Genomic DNA, 25,331 nt, shown 5'->3' on the forward strand with positions numbered 1-25,331 from the left:
TTTTGGTTTGGAAAAAAATCAGTTGAGTTTTATCCCTTCATTCTGCAACTGCCTGAAAGCTTTGCAGAAATTTGGATCAAACGAGCCGTTTTAACAAACACATCCAGAACAGATAATTGACGTTTGAGAATACAAAAAAGTTGCAAAAAGGTTGGAGAATGGAAGGAAAAAATTAAAAGATGAGATATGATTCCACTTGCTCCACAAAGCTGTGAATATCAAATGCTTTTTGGAAGAAATGTTTTGTTAATTTAGTGCAGAATTTAATGCAGAAAATTGTTACTGTCCTGAAGATATCGCATGGAGAGAAACAAGAATCTGTGAAGCAAAAAGCTGAAGTTTTTGAAAAATTAAGAAGAATGTTGTCAAAGTAAAATGTCGATATAATTCTAAAAATGATATCTTAGTCAAAGATACCTATATCGCATGCCCGATTATCGAAAATTACTTAAGAAACAACACCTGAAATTAACATTAGAGGGAGGAAACAAATCTAGTGTCTTCTTGCTCTCAAGATGCTTGAAAATGGTCGCGGTTAATGACCAAACCCGCTTAATAACCTTTAAAACTGCTTCAAGGCTTCACAGAATTGTAAAACTGAAATTTTTTTGCGTAAGTTTGAGCATTATAACGTTGAAATAATAGAAATGATTACGTTCGTCATGAGTCTTTACTACCAAGTTTACTTCAAAACATGTTCATTTTCTTCGCATTTTGGCGACTTGTTACAGAAAGCCATCGGGCTATCAGATTCGTTATCATCATCTCCAGCAAACTACCTTTTGTCGCCACCAAATGACTTTTTGACAGCTTGCGGAGCAATGGTCTCTAACTCTTGAAGATCTTTCACCGTCACGTATGATGTAGAGTTATCGGTCTTCCTGACAAGAACGGAGACACTGCAGTTTTAGTAGATGTAACAAAGCCTTCTTTTGTTGCTTCGGCTTTGATCTAATCATCAAATTTGGAAAGACGTTGATTTAGAAAGATATTTTTGCAATTAACTTGATTTTTTTGTTGCTTCAATTTGCGCCGACAATTATACACCCAATTATTTTTCGAAATAAATGAGAGTAACGATCACTGATGCGAAAAAACCCGAGCAACCAGTTCCAGGCAGAATATGGCATTCTTTAATTTGATCTTCATTCAGAATGACACCCAAACAGCCCTTAAAAATTTCAATGTGTTGCTTAATACAATACGTATCTGCCATCAGGGGGATCAAATGAGAAATTGAACACAACTACACAACCCTTGCTTGCATAGCGTTCTTGAGCGCGAGGTATCTCAGTCGTTTCTTTTTGTTTGCTTTATAGTTGCTCAATTTTTTTATTTTGCAGAAAAATTTCATTCCAACCTGATATTTTGGCTCCAAAATCATCAATTTGTTATTGAAAACTAGCACTAACAGTACTTGAAAATCCAGAAGTGGATGAGGGCTTCGATATGTTGTTGTTCATATTCTTCAGGTATCTTTTTTTCCTGCAGGATAAAGGTATAAAAAAAATGCAAAAGATTTCATCAAGTCTTACTTAGATAATGAAGATATTAAGCGTTAATGAAGAATCAGTATAAGATAAAAAAAAAGAACTGGCGTGAAATAGTATGGAAGTAGGGAACTAGTTATATTGCATTTTTGTTACTGTATACGTTTGTCTTTATGCGAATAATAAATCAAGATTGTTATATCGTATAGTTGGAATGTGTTTTTAGATAGGCTGCAGTGTTTTGTTTTTCATAAATGACGTAATTTAGTAAGCGATCAAGATTTCCTGGAACCGTTTTCGAACGTTTCAAACCGGCTTCAAACATTTTAAATGTAACATTTTTTGGATCTTTTCGGTTTGTGCCCCCCCCCTAGTACCCCTCTGCACCCCTAGTAACAGAGCACGTGTGATTACATAGTAAAAAAGAGGTTTTGTTCGTGTTTCGTTGAAATTTCCGCTTCAATTCTGGTCATTTTTGCATCTTTCGATCAAATCTTTAAAGGGGGATTCTGGCGAAATATTTGAATTGTGGGCATACACTGTAGTTGTTTTTTGTGTGCCTTCGTTGACAGAAGCGTTTTGTTGTTTGAACTCGAATGTCGATATTTTAAAATTATTTAAGGTTCCTTAGTAATACGAGTGCTTGCGTGTTAAATTACATGTCAAATCTCAATACTCTTTGTTCGTATCGGGTTGCTATGATTCGAAACAGCATAAGAAAGAATTCATTGTAAACGTGAGTTGAGGTATTTGAACTAGCAGATAAAAGTTGCGCAGATTAAATTTAACAATAATTCCACTCCCATCATAAATCTGTAACAGTAAAGAACATGATTCGCTGCTTACTGCAGTTTTTGGCCTTGGTGGCTATTTCTTACTCGGTTGTCGTTTCTAAAGCGAAGCATCACCCGAAGAGATTTGAGGCTAATGAGACAACACCTGTTGTGCTGTGGCATGGAATGGGTGACATCTGTTGCAACCCTCTCAGTATGGGTTCTATAAAGAGGCAAATAGAGAGACAAGTGCCTGGTATCTATGTCTACTCGATCATGGTAAGTATCACCGTCAAAACAGTGAAAGACTTCAAGAGTAAGAGAACAGGAGTAAAAGAACAGCACTGCTTAACATATCACGATCAAAAGTTGGTCAGGAGAGAACTATCTGATGAATCCAGCAATGATCAACTCTTTTTGATGAAGAGCTTTCTTTTTATATGTCAAAGTTTTTATTCCCAATTTAAGCAGAGTGCATCTATTTTCCTATTTATTACAATTTCTTATTTGTAGCTTAATGCAAATGAACAAAATTTTTGTAGAAAGCTCAAAACCTACCCATAAATGACCAGAGTAACCTTGAGCGGTATCAGAAAAGTTTTGTTCCGACGCCAATTGTGGGGGGAGGAACTATATACTCAAATGGTTTTTTTTGTTCAGACAATTTTTGCCGATCGATATATTCATCGTAGAGAAATGTGAGTGGTATCATCAAAAAGCTCGTCCAGCGTAGAATTCGAAAATAAAAAGATTTTCTGGAATTTCGCTTTTTCGAGGAGTTTTTGAGTTTTAAAGTTTTGTCTGAACACACGACACTTGGCATGATTTCGTTCATTTTTGACATAATTTCGTTCAAAATAATTTTTTTTTCTGTAAAACTATTAATTCAAGATTACATTTCATGCTACTAAATCAAACAGTTATGCATTCCTAATAAACGAAAGGCAACAAAAAATGCTAGTTTTGGTTTCATGTGTAAGTTTACCACAAAAAAAACTCGAATTGGATTTGAGAGCTGTTTTTTTTAGAAAACTTTTTGCATTTGTTTGGTTTTTTTAAAGTCACTTTTAGACTAGTCACTTTTCATATCGAGATTCCGTTAATGACAAACTTCACTTACAGTCAAATAAAGCCCAATGAACAAATATCCGTTTTCTAGGAATCGTTCTAGTTTTCTTTTGGCGTTTTCGTAATTTTTAATGAATTTTTGATTTTCTTTTTGGGGTTTTTTACTAAAACTTTATAGTCCTCTGGCGTAGAATCCTTGATTAAAAGTGCAATATGGTTGCTAATGAGCATTAAGTGAATCTATCTAGTGCTTTGAGTGGACAGCTATTGGCTGTTAAGACATTGACAAAAATTACTAATTTTTTTTTGCAAAATTAACCGACCCCAAATTTTTTTGAACTGTAAGTCACTTTCAGTAATCACAGCATCTCTTCATTTTCTACTGCAGCCAAAAAATGTTTGGATAGCAATTTCGACTTCTCACTATTGGTTTTATGATAATAAATGGAGTTGATATTAAGTTTTTTTTTCAAAATATTTTTGAATCTGATATACTTGTTCATCTTTGTCAATTTTTTGAAGTCATATTGTTCAAAACAACAAGCATCACCTCTCTGTTAAAAAAACAAAAATAAAGTTTGAACTGAAGAACTCAATTCTAAATGGCTTCGATTCTTTTCTCTGAATTTTTTTACCTTGACTGCTTTTTTAAAAATTTTCTTGTAGTCGTAAAATGGTTAGAAGTCTCATCAGCTCCGAATTGAAGATTTAAAAAACGATTTGTCTCGAGGCAGTCATTTTTCAGCGAAGAGTTTTAAGCTTTAGGATATATTTTGTTTTCAAAAACTTTTCAAATTCTTTTGTTTTTGTTGTTCTTTCCGTCAACTTTTAACTTATTCTCGTCACTGAGAGGCCCAATTCAATTCCATGTATTTCCAAAATTAACATTTCTATTAAAATTATATTGTGATTGATGTTTTGTTTCGTATAAGTTGATTCGTAAAAGTTGTGTGAGTGGTAAATATTTCTTTATTTTTCTTTTTTAGCAGATTTCAGTAATAACAGATCCCAATGATTTTCAAATAAGTACCGAGTCAAATTATTTAATCGTTCAGTATAATTTTTGCTGATTTAGTAAAAAAAAAGAATTGAAATAAGCGAAACAACAGTCAGTTGAAAGCTAATTATTTTAATGGCTTCAATAATTTGTGTTTTCTCTATTTGTTAGTTTTTCTTTTTCAGTTTTTCTACAACTTTAGTTCATTTCTATGGCTTATTCTGTGCAAATAAAGGTCTTTTTGTAATTACTTTTTAAGAAATTTATCACGAATTTTTTCCGTGAAGTGGTTTTTAAAAAGGTGGACTGATGTTTGATTTTTTCCTCATTATGTCTCTTTGTCGACTTTTTACCTAGTCCCATTAAGGGAAAATCCCATCTGCCGTGTAATTGAGAAAAAGTAAGCTTGTATAGCTCAAATTGTATCTAATTGCATTTTGATGTTGTTACTATGTCCTTTTATATTTAGATATTGAGTTTTTGCTGTGAAATTTTTGTTTTTGCTGACTTTGTTGTTTTTTTTTCTCGCAGTACTTTAATAGCAGATCTTGTGAGCGCTGTAATGAGGCATGGCATTATGTAATTGAATTAGAAGTTTGGGTATGTAAAGATTTTTTAAACTCAAACTTCTATTTTTGATTATCTCTTCATTTGGTTGACAATTAAGTCAAAAATGTAGATGAGCTCGGGTCGGGACATCATGTGCGAACGCACATTAACAAGCCTCCTTGTTTATATGTCAAATTTGTAGCTAGTTCATCAACTGTTCGTCAAGACAATTGTGTGTCGAGAATTGCAAGGTGAGTAACTTCCAAAAATTTTTGCGTGCCCAATAGTTTAACATCTAATACGTGCCTGACAGTTGGACCGCATTATATGCTTTTAGCATGATAGCAATTGTATAGATATCATACCACAGCTCATTCAACTTTTGCTTGAAATGCATTCTCGAAGAAAGCTCCGATGAACACTACGGTTGGAACTCGAAGTTTCAAGTGCCGTCATATTCGCTTGAATTTTCCCCGGTTGAATCGTAGGCCTTAATTTTAATCTTATTCAGTGAAATCTATTGGCTTTTACCACTATTGTAGTAATTTAGATGGCCATTCAAAATTCTTGAGCAATTGTTAAGTATCATTGTTTTTGAGTAATTAAACCAAAAATAACGCAAAACTGATTCGTAATTTTTAAAAATTTGTTTAACAAATGCAATAGGATTTTAATTGACAATTAAATTGGTTAACACAACTATGGTTATCAAAAGAGCTGATCAAAATTTTAAATAATCACATTTAATTGGTCTATTTCATTTTTCCACGCATGAAATGTTGTTTTTACGCTGTCCAATTTGATCAAGTGAAAATATAAACTCGTGCTTGGAGGAATATGTTCTGAAATATTTCTCTTGACTGGCTCAACTAACGAAATCGCCCCCCTCAATTAATCACGAAAGGGCACATACCTGATCACCATTACTTTAAATCAGATGCTTTCGAAGAATTATTTTACCATTAGTGAGTTTGAAGTTCATCAGAGTTTTTCATGATGCGCGGCTGGCATCATTACCGCTCACCTACGAATTGCAACTACTGAGAGTGACTGTGACAGCTATTCAAAGCAAAAAAAACCCTTCTGACTGATAGCTTCGACTGTTTGAAATGGATGCTATTTGTTTCAATGTTTTTTGTTGAAAACTGAGGACAATTCACAGCCAACGGCTCAAAACAAATACCTTGCAGATAATATTTCTTCTAACGCACTGTAAAGTTTGGATCCTCAGCTGCTGCAATTGCGTAATCTGACTTCTCATCCGCATTTTGCATAATGTTCGGTTGCAAAAAAGAAGTCACTGTAACATTAAATGCAGCAAGATGGCTCGACGTGCAAGAAAATTTTGCCCTGGTTGCGAATTGCTATGAGCAAAAATGTTTCGTTTTTCCAATACTAGAGAAAATTCAGATATCCAACAAGTTGTTGTGACCCTGCCTTGAATCATATCTTGCATTATATCATGTCTTGCTGTTGTATGTCACGGACGTCCCCACGTCCATGACATACAACAGCGTGGTCACCGAATTCATCCAGAGTGCTGAAGAGCAAAATGGGCAATTTATGTCAAAGTCTTTAACTTTTAATGCAAGTTCGTACTGAACGCCAACCCAAATTTCTTTGAGAGACAAACACAGGCTTAAAACAGGTATGGGAGCTGCAGATAACCATGACCCGAGCAGTGGACAAGGCGCGAGGCAAGTCTAGCACTTTCTCTCACTGGTGACGTATCTTTTTTCAAGTCATGACATTTTTGGACGTGTAACACCTATTGGATATACGTTTTTGTAAAAATTAACCTAAACGAATCAAGGCTCTTGGAGTGAGGTGCAGATGCAGGTTGCTCTTTGGGGACTGACTTGTGAGTTTTCTAACCAATTGGTTGACAGTTTGAGGGATTTCGAAGAATATCCATTGCACATTGTGGATGCCTAGGTAGCTCAATTTTTATGTATTTCTGAGAAATTTTAAATCATTTTTCTCAAAAATGAAGCAACGTATTTGTCGCTTCTTACGACAGCTCGCATCAGCCAGTAACCACCGCCCAAATTGCGTCTTTCTTCTCTCGTCAATAGATATCATATCGGTAATCAATCAAATTTCACTTTTGTCTTTTTCAGATGCTTTTTATTAGTTCTGATGTTTTGTAGCTCTTGGGAAAATTTATCTTAATCCAAATCCATAAAATTTTTTCCCAAAGTAGAGTCTGGTACTGAAACCAACGCTTCATCAATTTTCCACAATCAATCACCTCTGGTCACTAATAACTTTTTTTTTGCTTTTCTGGGGGCACGATTACTCTATTACTCTAACTATTACTCTAAGATTTGCGCCAGTTTTTTCTCAGTGGTGCAAATGCGGATGCCTTTTTGCTCTCTCAGCGGGCAAAGACCCCTTTAGTCTTAAAAACAACAGTCAAATCTTCCAGAGGCCGTCCGATTAAAGATTTTATCGGCATCATTTTTAGCCAAAACTTTTTGTGACCAATTAGAAAAACTCTATTTGGCACTCGTTAATGTTTTTATCACGTATATGGAAAGGTAAGGGTAATTTCCTTTCGGTTTGTAATTTTGCTTTCGTTCATGTGCCGTTTAGGGTAGTATATTTCATCGTTGTCGGAATCTTCAAAATGAAAATAAATCCAGACTCAGATATCGATAATTTTTTTCGACGGCTCTATCACAGTTCATAGGTGGAACAAAATTAGGAGATGTTTCAGCACAATCAGTAGTTAGGATGAGTTTTCGTTGAAGTGTCTTAGTATTTGCACTACAAGAGAAACTTCAGTTTTCCCTTGTTGAAACTAATCCAGTATAATTTGATTGTAAAAATATTTCAATGCTCTTCTTTAAAAACAATCCGGCTATTATTTTGAAAAGATCACTATGATATGGTTTAAAAATGAAAGTTTTGTGTTCGAGAGTCTCTAAATCAAGGTTTTTGAAAGTCTTCTTTAGTATTAGCAGTAGAGCGTTGAAATGTTTTTACAATCAAATTGTACTGGATTAATTTCAACAAGGAAAACTGAAGTTTCATTTGTAGTGCAAATACTAAGATTCTTTAACGAAAACTCATCCTAATTACTGATTGGTAAAAATTTGTTTTTACATGATTTTAGCTAAACAAAATAGTGGACGTAACTTCTTCATTTCGGGCTTGCAGGATATAATTGCGTGGATGCCTACTATTAAATTTGCAGTAGATAGACATCTAGTCGACGTAGTTGCTCATTCTTCATAGTAGTTGCATGTGCACTTTTTTCGAATATGCTTGAGTAGCGACTAGAACTACACGCACAGTAGTTTTCTTAAAAAGCGTTATTTGAAACAAATCCAGCTGGTTTTTTATTTTAAAAACTAGTTTCAACCTCAATAAATAGATAATTGTTTAAACTGGTGAAATAACCCCTTCAACGCTTACGATTACGACAAAATGAGATGAATTTAGGTAAGATATTAGACCGGGGTTATCAAGAAAGAACATTTTGAGCGAATTATTTTATTGCCAAAAACAAGCAGGCATTATGAGCTCTCAAATGACCATTTTAGGTTGGTGACAACATTGTCGAGGATTTCCTTCATGGCTTTATCATGAATGTGAACAAGCAGGTGTCTTTCGTGTGTGACAAAATCCAAAATGACTCCAAACTCGCCAATGGCTATCATGCCATGGGTTTCTCTCAAGGGGGTCAGTTCCTCAGAGCAGTTGCCCAGAGGTGTCCCTATCCTCCAATCAAGAATCTCATCACTTTCGGGGGACAACATCAAGGCGTCTTTGGGTAGGACTGCTGGTTATGATATTTTTTGCCAAAAACACGTATTCCCAACAGCAACTGCTAGACAAATTTTACATTCCGGAAGAAACGGGTTATTCCCATTATGGCCGGACCCCACCCACCTTAGTGGTCACATAACGTATACCTCCCCCCCCCCCCTTACCACATGGTAAACATGCGATAATGGGGACTATGACCTCGTGGGGGGGGTATAATGGGTAGGACCCGAAGACTCAAACCTCAAACCTAATATCTCCAGAACTGGGAAGGTTAGTTACTGCATCGTAACAGTCTACGTGTAAGTAAAAACCAAATTTTCTCATTTCACTTACCTCGTTTAACTTCGCTCAACTTTGATTAATAGCGCAAAGTTTTTCCAAAAAATTACAAAAGATATGCGCTGATTGTCGGATGAATCTTTTATATTTATCCGTTTAATGTGCTGAATTGACAGCGAATTTCCTACGTAAATTTACCACTTGTCATCACATTAAGTAGATAAATAAGTATTTAAGATTTTGCCGATGAAATACATTTTTCTTCAGCGGCTCTCATCATATTTCTTATATAATTTCAGCGCTTCTAAAAACCCGTGTTGGCTCGTGCTCCACACTAGCTTAGCACAGCTGAAACGTATATATACGTTCAACGAGAAAATAGAGAGGTTATGTATAAAATAAAACACAGAAGAAAGAGTTCCTTTCGACCTTTTTATCTTTGAGAATAAGCATCGTTCCTTCTAGTTTCAATTGACTTAAAGACAACTTACAAGAACATTTAAAGAGACAAAAAAACCAAACTGAGTGAAACCTCCATTGGCAACATTAAAGCGCATTCTCTTCGTCATTAAAATTGTTTCCTTTCCTCCATCTTTTTGATGCATTGGCGACTGAAGATCATCGCATAAACTGTATGTTATAAACTCAGAGAACAGAGCAATTTTTTCATATTTTGAGCAGAATTTGTTTGAAAATGATTTATTGATAAATGAATGTACGATTTCAAGAAAAACAATTATAAAATCTGCCTTTTTGTCCTTTTTTGAATCAACGCATATTTTGTCAGTAGAAGTCACCTAACAAGAGGCATGTAACAGCTTTTGAACATCCAGGAGAGCGCCTTTAGATAAACAAAAACAAAAAACTAAACAAAAAACAAAAAAAAACAAAAAATCAAAAGTTTAATTATAATCATGTTTATAAATGTTTATAATATTTATAAATCTCTTGTTCTTTTTAACCTGTGTTAGTGTTTAAATTAAAATTGTTCTCTTTAACCTGTGTTACTGTTTGAATGTTTAAGTTAAAATTGTCACTCATTGGAAAGTTTGAAGTGAACGAATAAATTTTATGGCGAGGAATCTGTTCACTTCAGTATAGTAACATCCTGCCACAAAAAGAAGTGTTTTCAGAGCGATCTATCCGAGATATTCAGAATCACCATTGCACATTGCACGTAGCTATTTGTAAATTGGCATAATAAAAGTCATGGCTAGATGAGTCGGATTAGATTGCAAAATAAGTTTTTAAATCTTACTACATGGGCGGAAATTTCCTTATAATGTAAAATTGAATGTTGGTGGTATGTATTATGCATGAAAAGTTTTCTTCGAGCTGCATCTAGATTAATGAAATTAGAAGATAAATAAACAATTTTGGTAATTAAAATCCGATATAGTTAAATGTAAAATTCCACACACAGAAACTGTCTGTATTGGCAGTTTTTTGAGAAAGAAGACCTCAGATGTCAAAACAACCGAGAAACTGAAAAACGGAAAAATAAAAATTGCTATTTCTTTAGAACCAAAACCTATTTTTATATAAAACTAATTTCTAACTGAAAAGATCTTTAACAAAGCAACAGTTTATGAATTCAGTGCAGAAAATTAGACAGAACTTTGTCTGGAAAAAAATTCATTTATATTTAGCAACGTTGGCTTATTTCGATGCTATGCCGATTAATAAATAGTTTTTTATTTACCCTTAATTTTTAAATTGCCAATGGCTTTTAAAACTTCTGGTACCTTCTTTAGCTTATAATGTTTCTATTTAAGACAGTTGAACAAAATTTTCCTTTTTGTTTTGCTGGCGCATTTCGGAAGCATTGTCACGCACCGGGTTCACTAATTTAAACTTTTCTAAGTTTAAGCGTTCTAATTTCCATTTTGAGGATATAAAACTATCAAAATAAAATCGCCATTTTTTGTTCCGACTCTCTTGAGGGGGAGGAACTATATACTCAAATGGGTTTTTTTGTTCAGACAATTTTTACCGGTCGATATATTCATCGTAGAAAGTTCTGAGAGGTACCATTAAAGAGCCCGTCCATCGCAGAATATGGAGTTGAAAGGATTTTTTTCTAGAGCGAGTTAACGCGGATTTTTGTGAATATTAGACTAATTTTCCTTAGTTTTATTCACACTTTCCGGAATTTTTGCCTAAAAATTCGTCAATTTTGCTAGAATATGCAAAAAAAATGTTAATGATAGTACTGTTGATTTCATTTTAGAGGACCAAAAAGTTTTGTTGACTATTTTTATTCAATTTTTTTGGATAAAAGTTTGGCTAAATACATAAATTCATCCTTTTCTATCATAAATTGCCCGAAAAAAGCTTCTTTAGTACACTTTGATTAAATATACCAAAAGTACGCAACCAAAAACAACTAACACAATCTTTTTAAGCTACAAAAGGAGTCAGGGCTACTTCCACATCCGTTGAGAATAGTCTGGAATTGAAATTTTGCCGTTTTTTACCAACTTTACTCCATGAGTATTGAAAACGCAGCATTTATTTTTGATCTCTTAACTACCAACTTATCAAAATCTTAACATTGAAAACAATTGAGTATTCTTAATGGACGAACATTAATAGAAACGTTGGTTTTGGTCCAATATTGCACTGTTAAAATCTAAACATAATTCGGATTGTAGTCCGTCGGTCTTTTTTTAAGAAAAAATATTTTAAATTCGTTAATTAAGGAACCAAACACTTCAAATCAAATCTCACTGCTGATAGGTCTAGATGGCTTCTGAAGCAGTTCCTAAATAGTGCATCTAGTCTCTCTAACCAAACAAAATGGTCGCTTAGACTTTTAAAAACGTTTAATTTTTATATAAACAACGGCTTATTGAACGTTGAGACAATTTTTCTCCTTTTTTGGTCAACTTGTAGCTTACTGTCAGCAATAAATTAATGCTTTTTCTAGCCCCTCCTCCTACGGATATAAAATTTAATCTTATTTGCAGTAATACGTGTTAAGTTATGGTTTTTCTGGCTTTGATACTACTAGATTTCACATTTTTTTTTATTTTTTAGGCGTTAGCACATTTTTTAGGCTTTTTTCTCGTTTTTTTACATTATTCTATTAATAACACAATAGTCCACAAATTCTAGCATTGACGTTCAAAGTAGGGACAAAAACATATTAAAGTCTTTAGAGGCATAGATTATGGTCTTAACGGCTTCGGCAACCCTTTCTCGAAGAATTTCTTTTTTCATTTGTATTTAACTATAGTTTTCACATTGTCTTTTTAGTCGTATGAATTTTCCTGGATAATGACAGGTCTCGTTGTGTTTTATGGAGAAAATAAATCTATATTGAGATTTGAAATGATAGCTAATGGCTTACATGACTTTGAAAACAATTGTTTTCAAAAATAAAAAAATCAGTTCAACTTTGCATTTTTGTATTTTTTGTCTGTTTGTTACCTAGTCTTGTTGAATACAGGTCCTATATGATCATTTTGTTATCAAATAAAGGTGCAAGTGTACAAACTCTAAAGATTTGAAAGAATACGTTATCATTTACTGGCTTCGACACGGTTTTTCACAAAAAAGGTGAACTGATTTTTGTCTATATTTGACGTTCTTTTTGTAGACGAAAGGCAGAATCTGAAAAATCATATCTCAAGAGCTTCTTTTGGAAGAACAAACGTACCTATTTACTAATTTCTTTTTGGTAGATAATGTCTTTCATGACTTTGAATATAGTTGTTTTCGAAGAATACATAAGTGTTTCTTAATTTTTCCTCTTCTGCTATTTTTTGTTTTTTTTACCCTGTCTCATTAATGAGAGATCACATACCACATTTTTGATTTTATTGAAAAAAAGCGCAACTAAACATTTTTTAGGGGTGAAATATGGCCTTAGTGCTTTGACAACTTTTTCTCGCAAGTTTTAAATGAATTTTTTTGTTGTCTCTGTTTGCCGTTCTTCTAAAAACAGCATTAAAAATTGAATATTGACAGGTCTTAAGCCCTCCTGTAGAGACATTAGAGGCATAGGTGATTTTTAAACATCTTTTGAAGGTTTTCAGTTGATATCTAATGGTTTTCATTGCTTTTGAAATTAATTGTTTTTCAAAAACTTGAATTTCTTTTTAACTTTGCTGATTTTGTTCTTTTGTCTTATTATGCCTTATTTTGTCTTATTTTGTTCTTTTATCTTATCATTTTTTGCCTTATTATGGACTGGTCCCATATCTTTTCGAATAAGTGCAAGTTATTTCTTTAGTTTTAGTTTCATCTGACGCTAGCTTGACTTTTTTATCAAGTTTTTTTTTAAATGGACATAAAGTTTTGGATGTAATTAATGTTTGTTGTTGTTGTTGTTTGATTTTGCTGTTCGGCTTGACGCTTTGTTCTTGATTTTGTTTTTTTGTCTTGCCTCGCTTTCCTATTAATGGCAGAACGCATCAATCTAATGCGGCGTTTTTTACTCCAGCGGAATATTTGCGTTGGAGGCGATCTTCATGTCCATACACCAATTTTTCTAAAAAAATCCTTGAATTTTTGGGTTGTTTTTATCGCTATCTCATTTGATAGATAATTAAGCCAAAAATGTTATGAGCGCGGTTGGAACTCTATGTGCGAACGCGCATTTCCGAGCCTCCTTCTTAAAATTTAGTTAGAAACGATACTTACCTTCTACTATCAATTTTTCTTCTAATAAAACGATACATTGTTGAACACGCCTGATACGCAAAAAACTACAGAAAAAAATACTGTTGTTGAGCTGAGCAATTATCATCAATGCGAATTAGCGTAGAAAAAATTCAAAACAAAAACAGAAAATGTTTTTGAAAAATTGTTTTGTTCTTTTTGTATGTGTATTTGCTCATGTGAAGATCGAATTGGTAGATTGAATCCTAAAAAATTGCTGATCATAGTGGTCCTAGACAAAAAACTAAGCAAAATTGGAAAGTTTCAAAGGAACTTTTTACATTGTTTTACACTATGTAAACTGGTTGCTTTAATCATTTTAAACGGTATTATCTTGTTTTTGGATTGAGGAAATTAAAAGTTAATTAAAGTTAAAAAACTACTCAATACTTAGGATATCCACATTTCTTCCACATTTCTTTCCGATTTTTTGTTAGAAACAGCGAATTAGAGAAATTTGTCAGAATTGAGATAAAATTTTTTGAAGTTTTAACAGTCTTTAATAGCATTTGAAAAATAAAGTGGTTAATACCAAAAGTTTTGTTTGGATCAGCACAAAGTGTTATTACTATAACTTAAGCGCAGAATGGAGAAATATTTAATTCTCTCTCTCTCTCTCAAAAAAAAAAGTTTGATACGCCTCTACCAAAACTGGATTTCTGAGTATATGTTCCCAGATTTTTAATTTTTAATTTGTCCGAGTCGCAGCCGCTGTATCTGAAAGTAGCTTTATTTCGGTACCGGTAGAAGCTTATAAAAGCCGTTCACATGAAATTTTCAAAAGCCCTTAAATTATGCGTTGGCACTAATTTTCATTATATTATTTATATGCCACCTTTTCTACAACTACCCTTGCGATTGGTGCTATTTATTATATCTATCGTCGCCCACTAATACGGCCGTCGAAAAACTCAGGTTACCTGTTTGCGGAGGAGTATTTTGCACATAGCAGTATCAAGCTTTCGTCAAAGATTCATGTAAGAAATTTAATGAATAAAAATTTTTGCAAAGAACCAGCATCTTTTGGGAGTGAAACGCAGTGTTTACAGTGGATTTTTTTTCACCGCATTATACTGGTAGCGGTTTCAAAAACCTCACAGCTACCAACTGGATGCAGTAAAGAAAATGTATGCCCGAAAATGCAAGTAAAATACATCGTTTAGAAAAATTCAAAGTTTACAAAAATTCAACGCTAAACGCTAAAAAAGACATGATCTTGCAGTTAAAAAAGTTTTTCTTTCATCTCTATTCACCGCAAAACCTGACAGAACCCGGATTTTCTGCTCGCAGAAGATTGATTTTTTTTCAGCTGTCACGTCAGTAACACTTTTTGGTTTATTGGCATTGGCTGTACGAGACTTTCTGTAGAAAATTTTACGCTAATTTTTATCTGATCATCTTTTCACACTTTCACATTTCTTAACCGAACCATCAACAAGGCTGCTTTTTTAAACGTCAATCCAGGTGCCATACATTTTCTCTCTCAGAATGGCTAAAAGTTTAGTTTCATTTAAATTATTCCTTGACGAGATTGAAAAATCTTTTCGTTAAGAAAGGACAATAACGAAATTGCCCTAAGAGCATCGTGAAAGTCCAACTTTTTTCCTAGGCAAGCTATATCGAAAATCGTGGCACTTTAGACTCCAGTTGCTTCAGGAAACTTCCAAGTTTAGTTTCACTTGAATAAATCCCTGATCCCAATGTAAAACACGTTTTTAAAAAAAGACAATAGCAAAATTTATGGCACCGCATTCTACTCGAATCTTACATTTTTTTTATCAATTTTGCGTGCTGACACCTCGACACGGGAAGCGAGAGCTTTTATCTTGCTTTTTTTCTTTTTTTAGTCTTCCCCAGTGTGGACCTAACAACACATTCTGTGATGCTGCACGTGACCTGGCCACAGATTTGTTGTATCTGAGCCCAGTGCAGAACATCAGTGTCCAAGCAGAGTATTGGCACGACCCACGGGATCCACAGAAGTAACACCATTAATCTAGCTGCTTGTGATCACTAGAACCACGCTAGATTATGCTATGATAAAAGCCAAGAAGTTGAGGCGGCGGGGGGGGTTATATCTTGGGTCCAAATTACGTGATGGAGTATACTAGAAACGATCAGTCGATGGTCTTTCCATTTGACCCAGGAAGATTCTGCGGCTAGTTTGTGTCTAACGTCGTATTTTCAAGAACAAATTCGCTAGCGCACTTTATTTTGGTATGTTGACCTCTCGACTAGGACTGCCACAAAAACCCATCAAGAACGCCTTCAATCAAGTTTTTGCGGAAACGGGCACGTGTAAAGGAACATTCTGTCTCATGGAATACAAAAAAAGTCCGAAACAGGATCGACGAATTTAAATTTAATTTCCTTGGATTGAAATATTGTATAGATGATAATCAGGACAAAAACAATTTTTCGAGTGCGTTATAGGTCATCGTATAGGCTATCAAAGCTGAAAATCCTGCAACTGAGTGAGTGTACACAAAACATGGGGGTAAAACGATATAAGAGTTCGGGGGTAATGGAGAAATTACCCCCGAACTCTTACATCGTTTTACCCCCTTGACAGACCAAAAAGATTTAAGAGTGGGGGGTTAATTTGTCTTTTACCCCCTCACTCTTACAACATTTTACCCCCGTTGGAAGCCCAATGCAGCCCAAAAAGATGTAAGAGTTTTGAGCTGCATTTTCCTTAAAAAATCCTCCCATTGCAGCCCCACTCTTACGTCATTTTGGGCGGAAAAATTCAACCCGGGGTTTTCTGTATTGTTTTAAAATATGCCCATACCACCAATTCACAAAGAGTGTTGCAATAATATATCGTCTAAAATCAGTGCACCCTACTTTGCAAAAGTGTTGGAGACCTTTATCCCTGGAAAACTCAAACTGTTCAACAAGAAAAAGTTTGGTTTTCGCAACAAGGAGTCTTCAACAGACCATGTCGTCTACTATCTTCACAGCAGAAAATAACAGAAAAAATGGAAAATTAAAACAAGACTGCAGCTATTTTATTGAATCAACATTGCCAAAGCTTTAGAATCTAAAGCTTTAGAATATCTATTACACAAAATGTTTTTCAAAGAAACAGAATATTTCAAGATAAAAATTGACAATTGACCTCATCTGCCGTCTCTTTTAACAAAAAGCTTCAATGTGGTAAAATAGGCTCAGATTTTTCAGATGAAAAGGCAATTAGCCACTTTGTTCCCCGGTGCACATTTTCAAAACTACTCTTATTTTGTTAACGGCTTTTCACTAAAATATGTGATGGTTCAAGTTGCATATATATTGTTCTGGTTCACTTTGGAAATTTGTCAATAGCAACAAATTTGGAAATTATTGGAAGCGTTTGACGAAAACATAAATTTATTTGAAGACAATCAGTTCACAATGAATGCCGATGAAAAAGAACCTTCATAAAACAATATTTCGATATTAATTCATCTTTTGCTTGTATTTTTAGTGACAAGACACTGGTTTTTATTAGGCAGACTGTTTGTTTTATTTTATTTTTGCTTTCCTAAATCACTCAAATTTGTCCTTGGTGTTCCGACCGGGTGAGGAACTATATACTCAACGGGGTTTTTTTTTTGTTCAGTCCCATTTCGCCGATCGATGTATTCATCGTATAGGATTGTGAGTGGTATCATTAGAAAGTTTGTCAGGCGTAGAAATTGAAAATCAGAAGATTTTTCTTTGAATTTGGTTTTTTTCCGAAGAAATACAAAGACTTAAAAAATGTGAACGAGAGCATAAATTCCGTTGTTTTGTTCACATTTATTGTAACTTTTGTTTTCATTTTGATCAATTTTTGCACAAATATGACAAAAAATTGTTGAAGATGGTCTAATTTAAATTACGTTTAAAGATAGAAAAAAGTTGATGAATAGTTTGAACCAAAAGTTTGCAAAATTTTCAACTAAAATTTTTGAAAATTCAGCCTTTTTGTTTTTTTTTTCAAAAAAATGGCATCAAATATGCCTATTTGCGTCACTTTCTTCAGTTTGATCGTTGATGCAGACATCAAAACTGCTGACACAATCTTTCTATATTGATATTGGAGGAAAATTTTCAGGAAGTAGTATTGTTGCGGTCTCTCTCTAACTTAAACTGATAAAAAAGTGTATAGTTTTTTCTCGATATATTAGGATTTTAGTGTTGCCAAAAAAAAACTGTTGCGCAATTTGTTAGCACATTTGCGTTTTCAAAAAGCCGTGAAGTGATAGCAAGGCCAGTTTTTGTCCCATCGTTGATATTTGCAATGAAAAATGTTCGGATTGTATTTTGGGTGTCTTATATGAAATACTTTTCTCATTTCTTACATTCCCAATACAAGAAAGTCTGTTTTCATTCAAAAGCTCATTTGAAAAAAGATCCGTTTGTATCCAATAAGATCCAATGAACAAATATTTTGTTTTAGCAGTCAAACTCGTGGTTTTAATGGCTCTGACAAGTTGTTTTCATATATTTTTAATTTATTCTTGAGTTTTAACAGCATTTAACGACATTTTTTCAATCTTATGACTGAGTCTATTTATTCAAATGTCTAATTTGGTATTCAAGTAGCTGTTAAAAGCTATCAGTTGCTTTCAGTTGACACATAATGGTTATTTGGTAATTTAACTCAGTAAGTATCCAAAACTCGTCATTTTTTTGATATAATGTCTTTGTTGTCAAATTAGTTTTTCGGTAAAATTTGAAACAATTTTGTTTTAATGGAGAACCAACAAAAGCAGGAACAGTTTTTGTCTAATTGGGGAATTTTGTGGTTCAAAAAATAATTGAATTGTAAGGGGGCTTGGTACATTTTTTTGAAGAACTTTTGCCTTTTTTGTTTTTATGATAGTTACAGACCAGAATGATTTCAAATCAAACATCAATTACTGAAAGCTCAGATTTACGTGCAAGGTGAGGCCAATGAACAGACAGGTCAATTTCAAGTGAACCATAATGTAGTCTTTTTTGCTGTCGTTATAAACAATGGTTTTTATCGTTGATACTACATGTTTTCATAAATCTATTTATTTATTAAAATTTTCAATTATTTGAGGTCCTATTTTGCTGTCTTGTCGGATCAATGCATTAATATCACATTAGTGGCAAATCGCTTAGAACATTAAAGAAGCTGAAATAAGGCGCAATTTATTTTATTCAAAAATAGTATGAAGTTATAAACGAAGCCAATATCAGATTTCAGTTGATAGCTAGTTGCTTTCATGACTTTAAATTTAACTGTTTTAAAAAGGTGAAAATGCTTTTTCGAAATTTGCCTTTTTGTTTTCTGTCTACCTTTTAATTTGTCTCAATAAAGACAGTTCCTCATATCTTTTCTGACGAAATGCAAGTCATTTAGTTTAGTTTACTTTTTATCTGATGTTATTTTGACTTTTTCAAAATAGCATCAGAATTTTTCAAAATAGCATCAGAAAAAATAGATAGACATTGAGTTTAGGTTGTAAGTAATGCTCGTCGTTTTTTTTTATTTTGATGTTTGTCTTATGTCTTGCTCTCCTTAATGGCATGTACAATTGGCCCTCTAATGAGTTAATTTTTCATTTGTATAGTGATTAGAGCTTAAAGCGATTTTTTGAATGGATACACCAACTATTTTCAAACAGTAAGAGATTATTTGAAAGTTTTCTATCTGTTCCTCATTTGGTGGTCAATTAAGTCAAAAACTAGGTTGAGCGGGGTCGGAACATCATGTGTGATCGCACATTACCGAGCCTCTTTTTTAGTTATAGTAATTTAAAAATTGAATTATAATGAATTTAAATATTGAATTATAATGATCTCAATATGACAGTGCCCAATATCAGTTACTCGCCGAAAAATTGTGCGGTGAAACTAGTCATACAAATTGGTCGCAAATTGAAGGGCTTACTTTGTTTTATTGGCTTTTTATTCTCAGCTGATTTCAGTCTGGGCGGTGGTTCCTGGATGTGCTACTAACAATTACCTGATTCCTAGTGCAGTAATGTTGTGGAGTCTATAATTCAATTGGAATTATTGAGCTATTTGAAACAATCCTCGCCTCGTACATTACTTTGAACTAAGTGATAAAACACACATCACAAAAATACACAAAATCATGGCAGACTTTTTTACAGCAACGCAACAGACTCGAATAGTTGTACAAATGGAGAGGAAGCTCAAGTTAAAACACGAACATGCAGGTTTTTGAAATTCCGAAAGTCTGCAGTGCCTGAAACTATAAAGTTAAAATGCCAGAAGTTCCTATATATGATGGCCAGAATTTGACTTTCATAATCCTTCCGGCGTTTTGAACCCTGCAAGGTTATGTGACTCTGCAGAGGTCAATTCGCTTAAGATTTCGAGTTATCGCTTAAGATCTCAAACCTCTTACGTAGTTCTCGATCCCTGTCAGAAGTTCTCACTAACTTCAATTAGAGTCACGTAACTTATACTTGCAAATTAAGTCTCGACCTCTTAGCTTCTTCAAACATCAGCTCATGGTGAGTCTACTTTGGGACTTGAAGGACTGATTGATTTTATTATTCAGGTATGAAGATGACAACATATTCATCGCAGAGATCAATAACGAGAAAGTGCAGAACAACGAGTACAAGGAGAATCTGCTCAAGTTGGACACTTTTGTCATGGTCCAGTTCACTGAAGACACTGAGGTGGTGCCAAGAGAGTCCGAGTGGTTTGGATACTACCAGGATGGTACGTTAAGCACACTTCATTTGTATTTTTGATCAGATTGTTTGTTTGTTTATTTGTTTGTTTGTTGTGTGGGATTTTCATCTTTAGCTGATAGGATAATTTTTCTCCCAAATCGCGCAACACCAATCGCAGTCCAGGTAATTGCTTTTGCAGGTGTCACAGTCACAGAGTTCATTTAAAATGTGCATGAATTTTTTATCCCTTAGCATAGCAGAATCACAACCATTGTATCTGAATACCACGTCAGCCGTACTCAACGCCAAGTCAATATCAGTACTGGGCAAGTCTAATTTCAAGTCTAGGTATCAGTACTGATTCAGAGCTATGATCATAACACATTTAAGGCTTGTCAGACTCGGCCAAGACTTGGCAAGTCTTAATCCAAGTCCTGGCTGGCAAAAAACGTCCTAAAACGTCAAAAAAAACGTCAAAAATAGTAAAAAAAAAACGTTTAAAATAGCCAATAAAACGCAAAAATAGCCAAAAAACGTCAAAAACAGCCAAAAAAGTCAAACACAGCCGAGAAAACTCAAAAATAGCCGGAACAAGGCCTAAAAATGGCCGAAGAAACGTAAAAATTATTTAAAAAAAACGTCAAAAATAGCCGAAAAAAAACAAAATAGCCGAATAAAACGTCAAAAATAGCCGAGAAAACGTAAAAAATAGCCGGAAAAATGTCAAAAATAATCGAAAAAACGTGAAAAAATAGTAAAAAAAACATCAACTGTCCAATATAAGTTGTACTGATGAACAATTGACGGCATCGTCAATATTAGTGCAAAGTTTTAGTGTTTTGCTATTTTATTAACAGGCTTGTAAATTTAGCAAGGTTTTCTTACATTTTTTGATAATGGTCATACTATGGCTGGCCAACTTCATTTTAATTCATCAATAACTCATTAAACCGAAAAGCCTTACTCTAACATACAGTTTCTGTATCATCTTTGCCATTTGACTTTTAGCCCGAATGAACTAACGTATGATTTTCAGCCTTCTTGCTAATTGAGATAAATAATTTTATCATGTTGGGGGAAGCAGAAAACGGCTCTGGTAATCGGTCGTTAGCACATTTTGGGACAGTTTCGTTTTTAGTACTTAAGAGTAACATTTGATAAAGAGCTGAAGTCTGATATCAAAGATTGAATCTAAGAGGTCCAGCTGGAACTTCCTTGAATTTATCAATAATTTTCCTCAAATCCAAAGAAAGAAATAATAAAGTTGTTACATATTCAAGAGTCAGTCCTTAGGTGAATTCGGATCCGCAATTTTGATCAAGTCAAAATGTCAAAAACGGGCTGTGTTCCTTCAACATATTGAAAATACGACAGTCTATTTCTTGCGTCGATGTAAGAAAATTTAACAAAAATTGTTTAAGCGAGGGCTGACTAACTTGGTGTTTTTATGCTCCATGTAAAATTTGAAGTCTTTTTGGAATAACATATATCAAATGTTTTTGCATGATTTGTGTAGAATTAAGTCTAATAATCAAAACTAATTTAAAGTTTAAAATTGAAATTGAATGTTGAAATTGAATTCAATTATGATTATGAAAGATTTCTAGAGTTTAGTTTTCTCTTGATAATCTAGAAAACTGCACTACAAATGCAAAATAGCCAAAAAAACGTTTCATCGGTAAAAAGAAATTTTATGAGAATAACGCGTTAATAAGAGAAATTTCGGATAAAAATTTCTGAAAAAAAACAATCAACATTTTTGATCCCGTAGATTTTTTATTTTGCAAAAATCATCGTTTTTCTGACATAGTTTTCCCACTTAATAAAAAATCTCCAAAAGCAGCTTACTCTTATCTTGTAAATCCAATTAAGAGTAGCAAGCGGAAACGAACTTCGATTATTAATTACACAATATTGATAAAAACAGCTGTGAGTTTGATTACCTCCAAACGAGCGATATTTTTTGATGTGATCAATTTCTTTAAATTATCAAATTGGTTCAATTCATGTTTTTTTTGTTAGCACTCATGATCTTAAAAAAAAACAATATTTAGATCTCCCTTTGTTCTAAAAACTCGTCCAGCGTTATTACCGTTTATCGTATAAAGGCATGGCCTGAATTTAGACATAAATTCATTCGTTTTAATGTACATTTTGGTTTAAAGAGAATTTGATTGATCGACCGAGAGCTTAAAAATCGTTTTGAGAACCGATATTTTCAAAGCACTGTATTCTACCATTGGGGAAAAATTTTGATGTCTACAACCTTTATAATAATTGAATTGTTGCTCAAGAGAAAAATCAGGCCATCGTTCTTCAACAATTCGCATTTTTTGATCTAAAGTATTTTCTGTTTGACTGAACAAACAAATCATTTTTTAGTCCATTTATGTCTCAAACATTTTGTCTCCATTATTTGCAGTGCCGACGCCATTTTTCCCTCAAGAATTAGATCAAAATATTTTCCAACTTTAATTTAGTCGTACTTAAGCAGTTGCCATTTTGAAAAAAAAACAAAAGCTAATTAAGGTTCCGCAATTGTTTCTGTACTCAGGGAAAAAGATCCGTAATTTTGGATATATGTTCAAAGTTTTGCTATCTGTTGATGATTATTTTTTTCAATAAATTGGAAAATTGGTTGCCTCATATCACACTGTTTTTTCCCCTAAAGAATGCAAATTCATATGACAAAAAGACTGAACGAAGAGCTGGAAATTGATTGCGTCTCATAATATTAGGTTAGTGAAAATCCAAACTAACATTTTTGAGTCCCCCCAAAAATGTTCATATTCTCAATGAAAGCAATTGTAAGTTCAAAAATTGCATTCCCAAATAAGAAAATAAAATTGGAGTACAGCTGGTCATTTTTGATGCCGAAAGAAGAAAAACTGAACCCTCATCACAACCCCTGACTTTGTCTCGTGAGGATCGCCTAAAGGATCGCATTAATGTTTTTAACTAAATTAGAACAAATCAGCTTGGTAATAAAGGATACATAAATATTGAATCGAGGTTCAATTTTCTTCAGGCAACTCGATATTTTGTTAGCATTCATTTACATTAATTGGTCCACATAAAATAGACAAAAAACTTACAAAAGAGGATAAAAAATAAGCAAAACAACTAAAAGGCGGCATAAGCACAAAAAATGTGAAAGTTGAATGAATTCGACAGACTGAATATTTGTTTTGGGAAGAGAACAAAGAACTTATGTAATAGCCAGTGTGACAAAAAAACGGTATCAAAAAGAAACGTTATGACGGAAGCCACTCAAATTATTTACATAAAAATTGAAAATTAATAGAACTCAAAAGAGTTTCAATCTTTTGAAACAGTGGTCTCTTTCAGAACAGTATAATACAGTGCAAAGCATAGAATGCCATGAGGGCGAATAGACTTATAAATGATGACCAGTAGCGCTACATAAATTCCCTAAACATCTAATATTATTGCGCTAACATCTGTATAAAATTTACTCAGACTGAATAGTTTGACTGATTTTTCCCGTTAATTAGTTTACTGTTTTTGCCTTGCAAAAGTGCATGTCTTTGCTTCAACAAATAGTCATTTTGTTTTCTAATCCTTTTACTTAAAAACTGCGCAATTTAACAATTTGTCAAGCTCTAAGGAAACAATGACCTGATTTTTCAACTAGCAAATAACTATAAAGTACAGATTTTGCATTTTAAGACCGAAAATTTTGCCAATGACCTGATTGTGGGGCTTGCTATGTTCATATCAAGATGCATGCCGGATGACATGTTGAACTGATATAACTCAAAGATCCAAAGACCAAAATTAAGAACTAAAATCATATAATCAAACCTTTAGGTGCTTGACAATACGTCAATCAATTTAAGCACATAGTAATTAATCGAAACGTGTTTCGTGTTATTAGGTCAAGCACAGATAACTGTCCCTCTGGAGAACACGACACTGTACACTGAGGACAAACTGGGTCTGAGGCAGATGGACGAAGAGGGGAGACTAGTGAGATACCCAATCAAAGGAAACCACCTCCAGATATCCAGAGAGGCCCTGGATGACATCATTGACAAATACATTAAATAAATGAAGGGAAAATCATTACATCGCATATTTATTGTGAGAACCTGTGAAACTGCATTCTTTCGAAATTTTTAAATAAATCTTTCCGAGTAAAAAGAGTTTTAGTAAGAAAGCAGTCCATATTATACCGCTAATAGATGACTCCGTGTTTATCATTACAGGGTGTGAGACGGGCAATGAGAGGCAATTCATAGGTTACCTTCAACTGTTATAAATCGGATTGCAGAAGCTGAATTAACCATAGCAGAATAATTATGAAATTGGCGCGATAACTTATATGACACATACCTAGAGCTGGCCTAATCTCTCATCTACTGTTATATGTTCTTAGGATTACACCATTCTAGTCATGAAAAAACATTTAATTAACAAGTTTTGTTCTGAAGAATTAGTTGCGGGAAGAAAGCAACTGTTTTCGAAAGAAATGGGACACGGAGTGAAAGTTTTCAAGTTTTTACACTCTGACTTCTAGGACGTCACTGTTGTTGCAAAATGTCTATTTTCTAGCAAATCATAATCTAATTTCAGACACGCTTTCTCTTTCCTACTTGAAAACAGTACGAAAAAAGAATGGAATTTTCTTGTGAACATTGGATTAAATGAAAGAGATATTGTAAGGGCTCGGAAAACTTGTGTCCGCTGGTCGAAGAGCAATTGAAACTTCAGGATGGCACGGAAAAAGCAGCTGCCAGTTTTGTTTATTGTTTCCGCTAACAAAATTTAACACTTGCCACTGTTCAATTGCCGTCATCATTTGCACAAAAAACAAATCGCATGGAAGTTGCATAATATCCGCGTCAGCCTTCTGTGTTGCCGTGGTAGAGTATTTTCGTAGGCAACAATAAACGTAAAAACGTCTTTTTTGATTGGGAATTATGACATCAATTTTTATAACAAGTAATCGCTATACTAGAGCGAGTGTTAAAAAAGCAGTTGATTATAAAATACATGTTGCAGTAGAGCATTAAGAAATAAACAATAGTATTTTCATTTAAAAAAACTGATTGTAGTAGTAAAGTTT

The 25,331-nt window shown here is 33.7% G+C and overlaps 3 protein-coding genes across 5 annotated transcripts in view; 2 read left to right on the plus strand and 1 right to left on the minus strand.

Annotated features, from left to right (window-relative positions):
* Nucleotides 1-25,331, minus strand: part of LOC142337663 (uncharacterized) — a 454,746-nt gene that overhangs the window by 382,696 nt on the left and 46,719 nt on the right. The gene's annotated exons all lie outside the window — the stretch shown is intronic.
* LOC142337648 (uncharacterized) overlaps nt 1-25,331 on the plus strand; it is a 422,288-nt gene that overhangs the window by 56,206 nt on the left and 340,751 nt on the right. The window lies entirely within an intron of this gene.
* LOC142348063 (palmitoyl-protein thioesterase 1-like) lies at nt 2,237-24,406 on the plus strand. Its single transcript, XM_075399233.1, has 5 exons — nt 2,237-2,542; nt 8,426-8,655; nt 15,443-15,577; nt 20,122-20,288; nt 24,141-24,406. The coding sequence occupies exons 1-5, from the start codon at nt 2,321-2,323 to the stop codon at nt 24,311-24,313; spliced, it is 927 nt and encodes a 308-aa protein (XP_075255348.1). The 5' UTR covers nt 2,237-2,320; the 3' UTR covers nt 24,314-24,406.

This window comes from Convolutriloba macropyga, chromosome 1 (assembly GCF_964194025.1).
Source record: "Convolutriloba macropyga chromosome 1, txConMacr16.3, whole genome shotgun sequence".
Classification (NCBI taxonomy): domain Eukaryota; kingdom Metazoa; phylum Xenacoelomorpha; order Acoela; family Convolutidae; genus Convolutriloba; species Convolutriloba macropyga.

Bases quoted from the DNA above. Each gene is read 5' to 3' on its own strand.
- LOC142348063 (XM_075399233.1), top strand. From the start codon at position 2,321: ATGATTCGCTGCTTACTGCAGTTTTTGGCCTTGGTGGCTATTTCTTAC. The intron at 2,543-8,425 runs GTAAGTATCACC...TGACCATTTTAG, and splicing joins TCTATGTCTACTCGATCATG to GTTGGTGACAACATTGTCGA. The intron at 20,289-24,140 runs GTACGTTAAGCA...TCGTGTTATTAG, and splicing joins GTTTGGATACTACCAGGATG to GTCAAGCACAGATAACTGTC.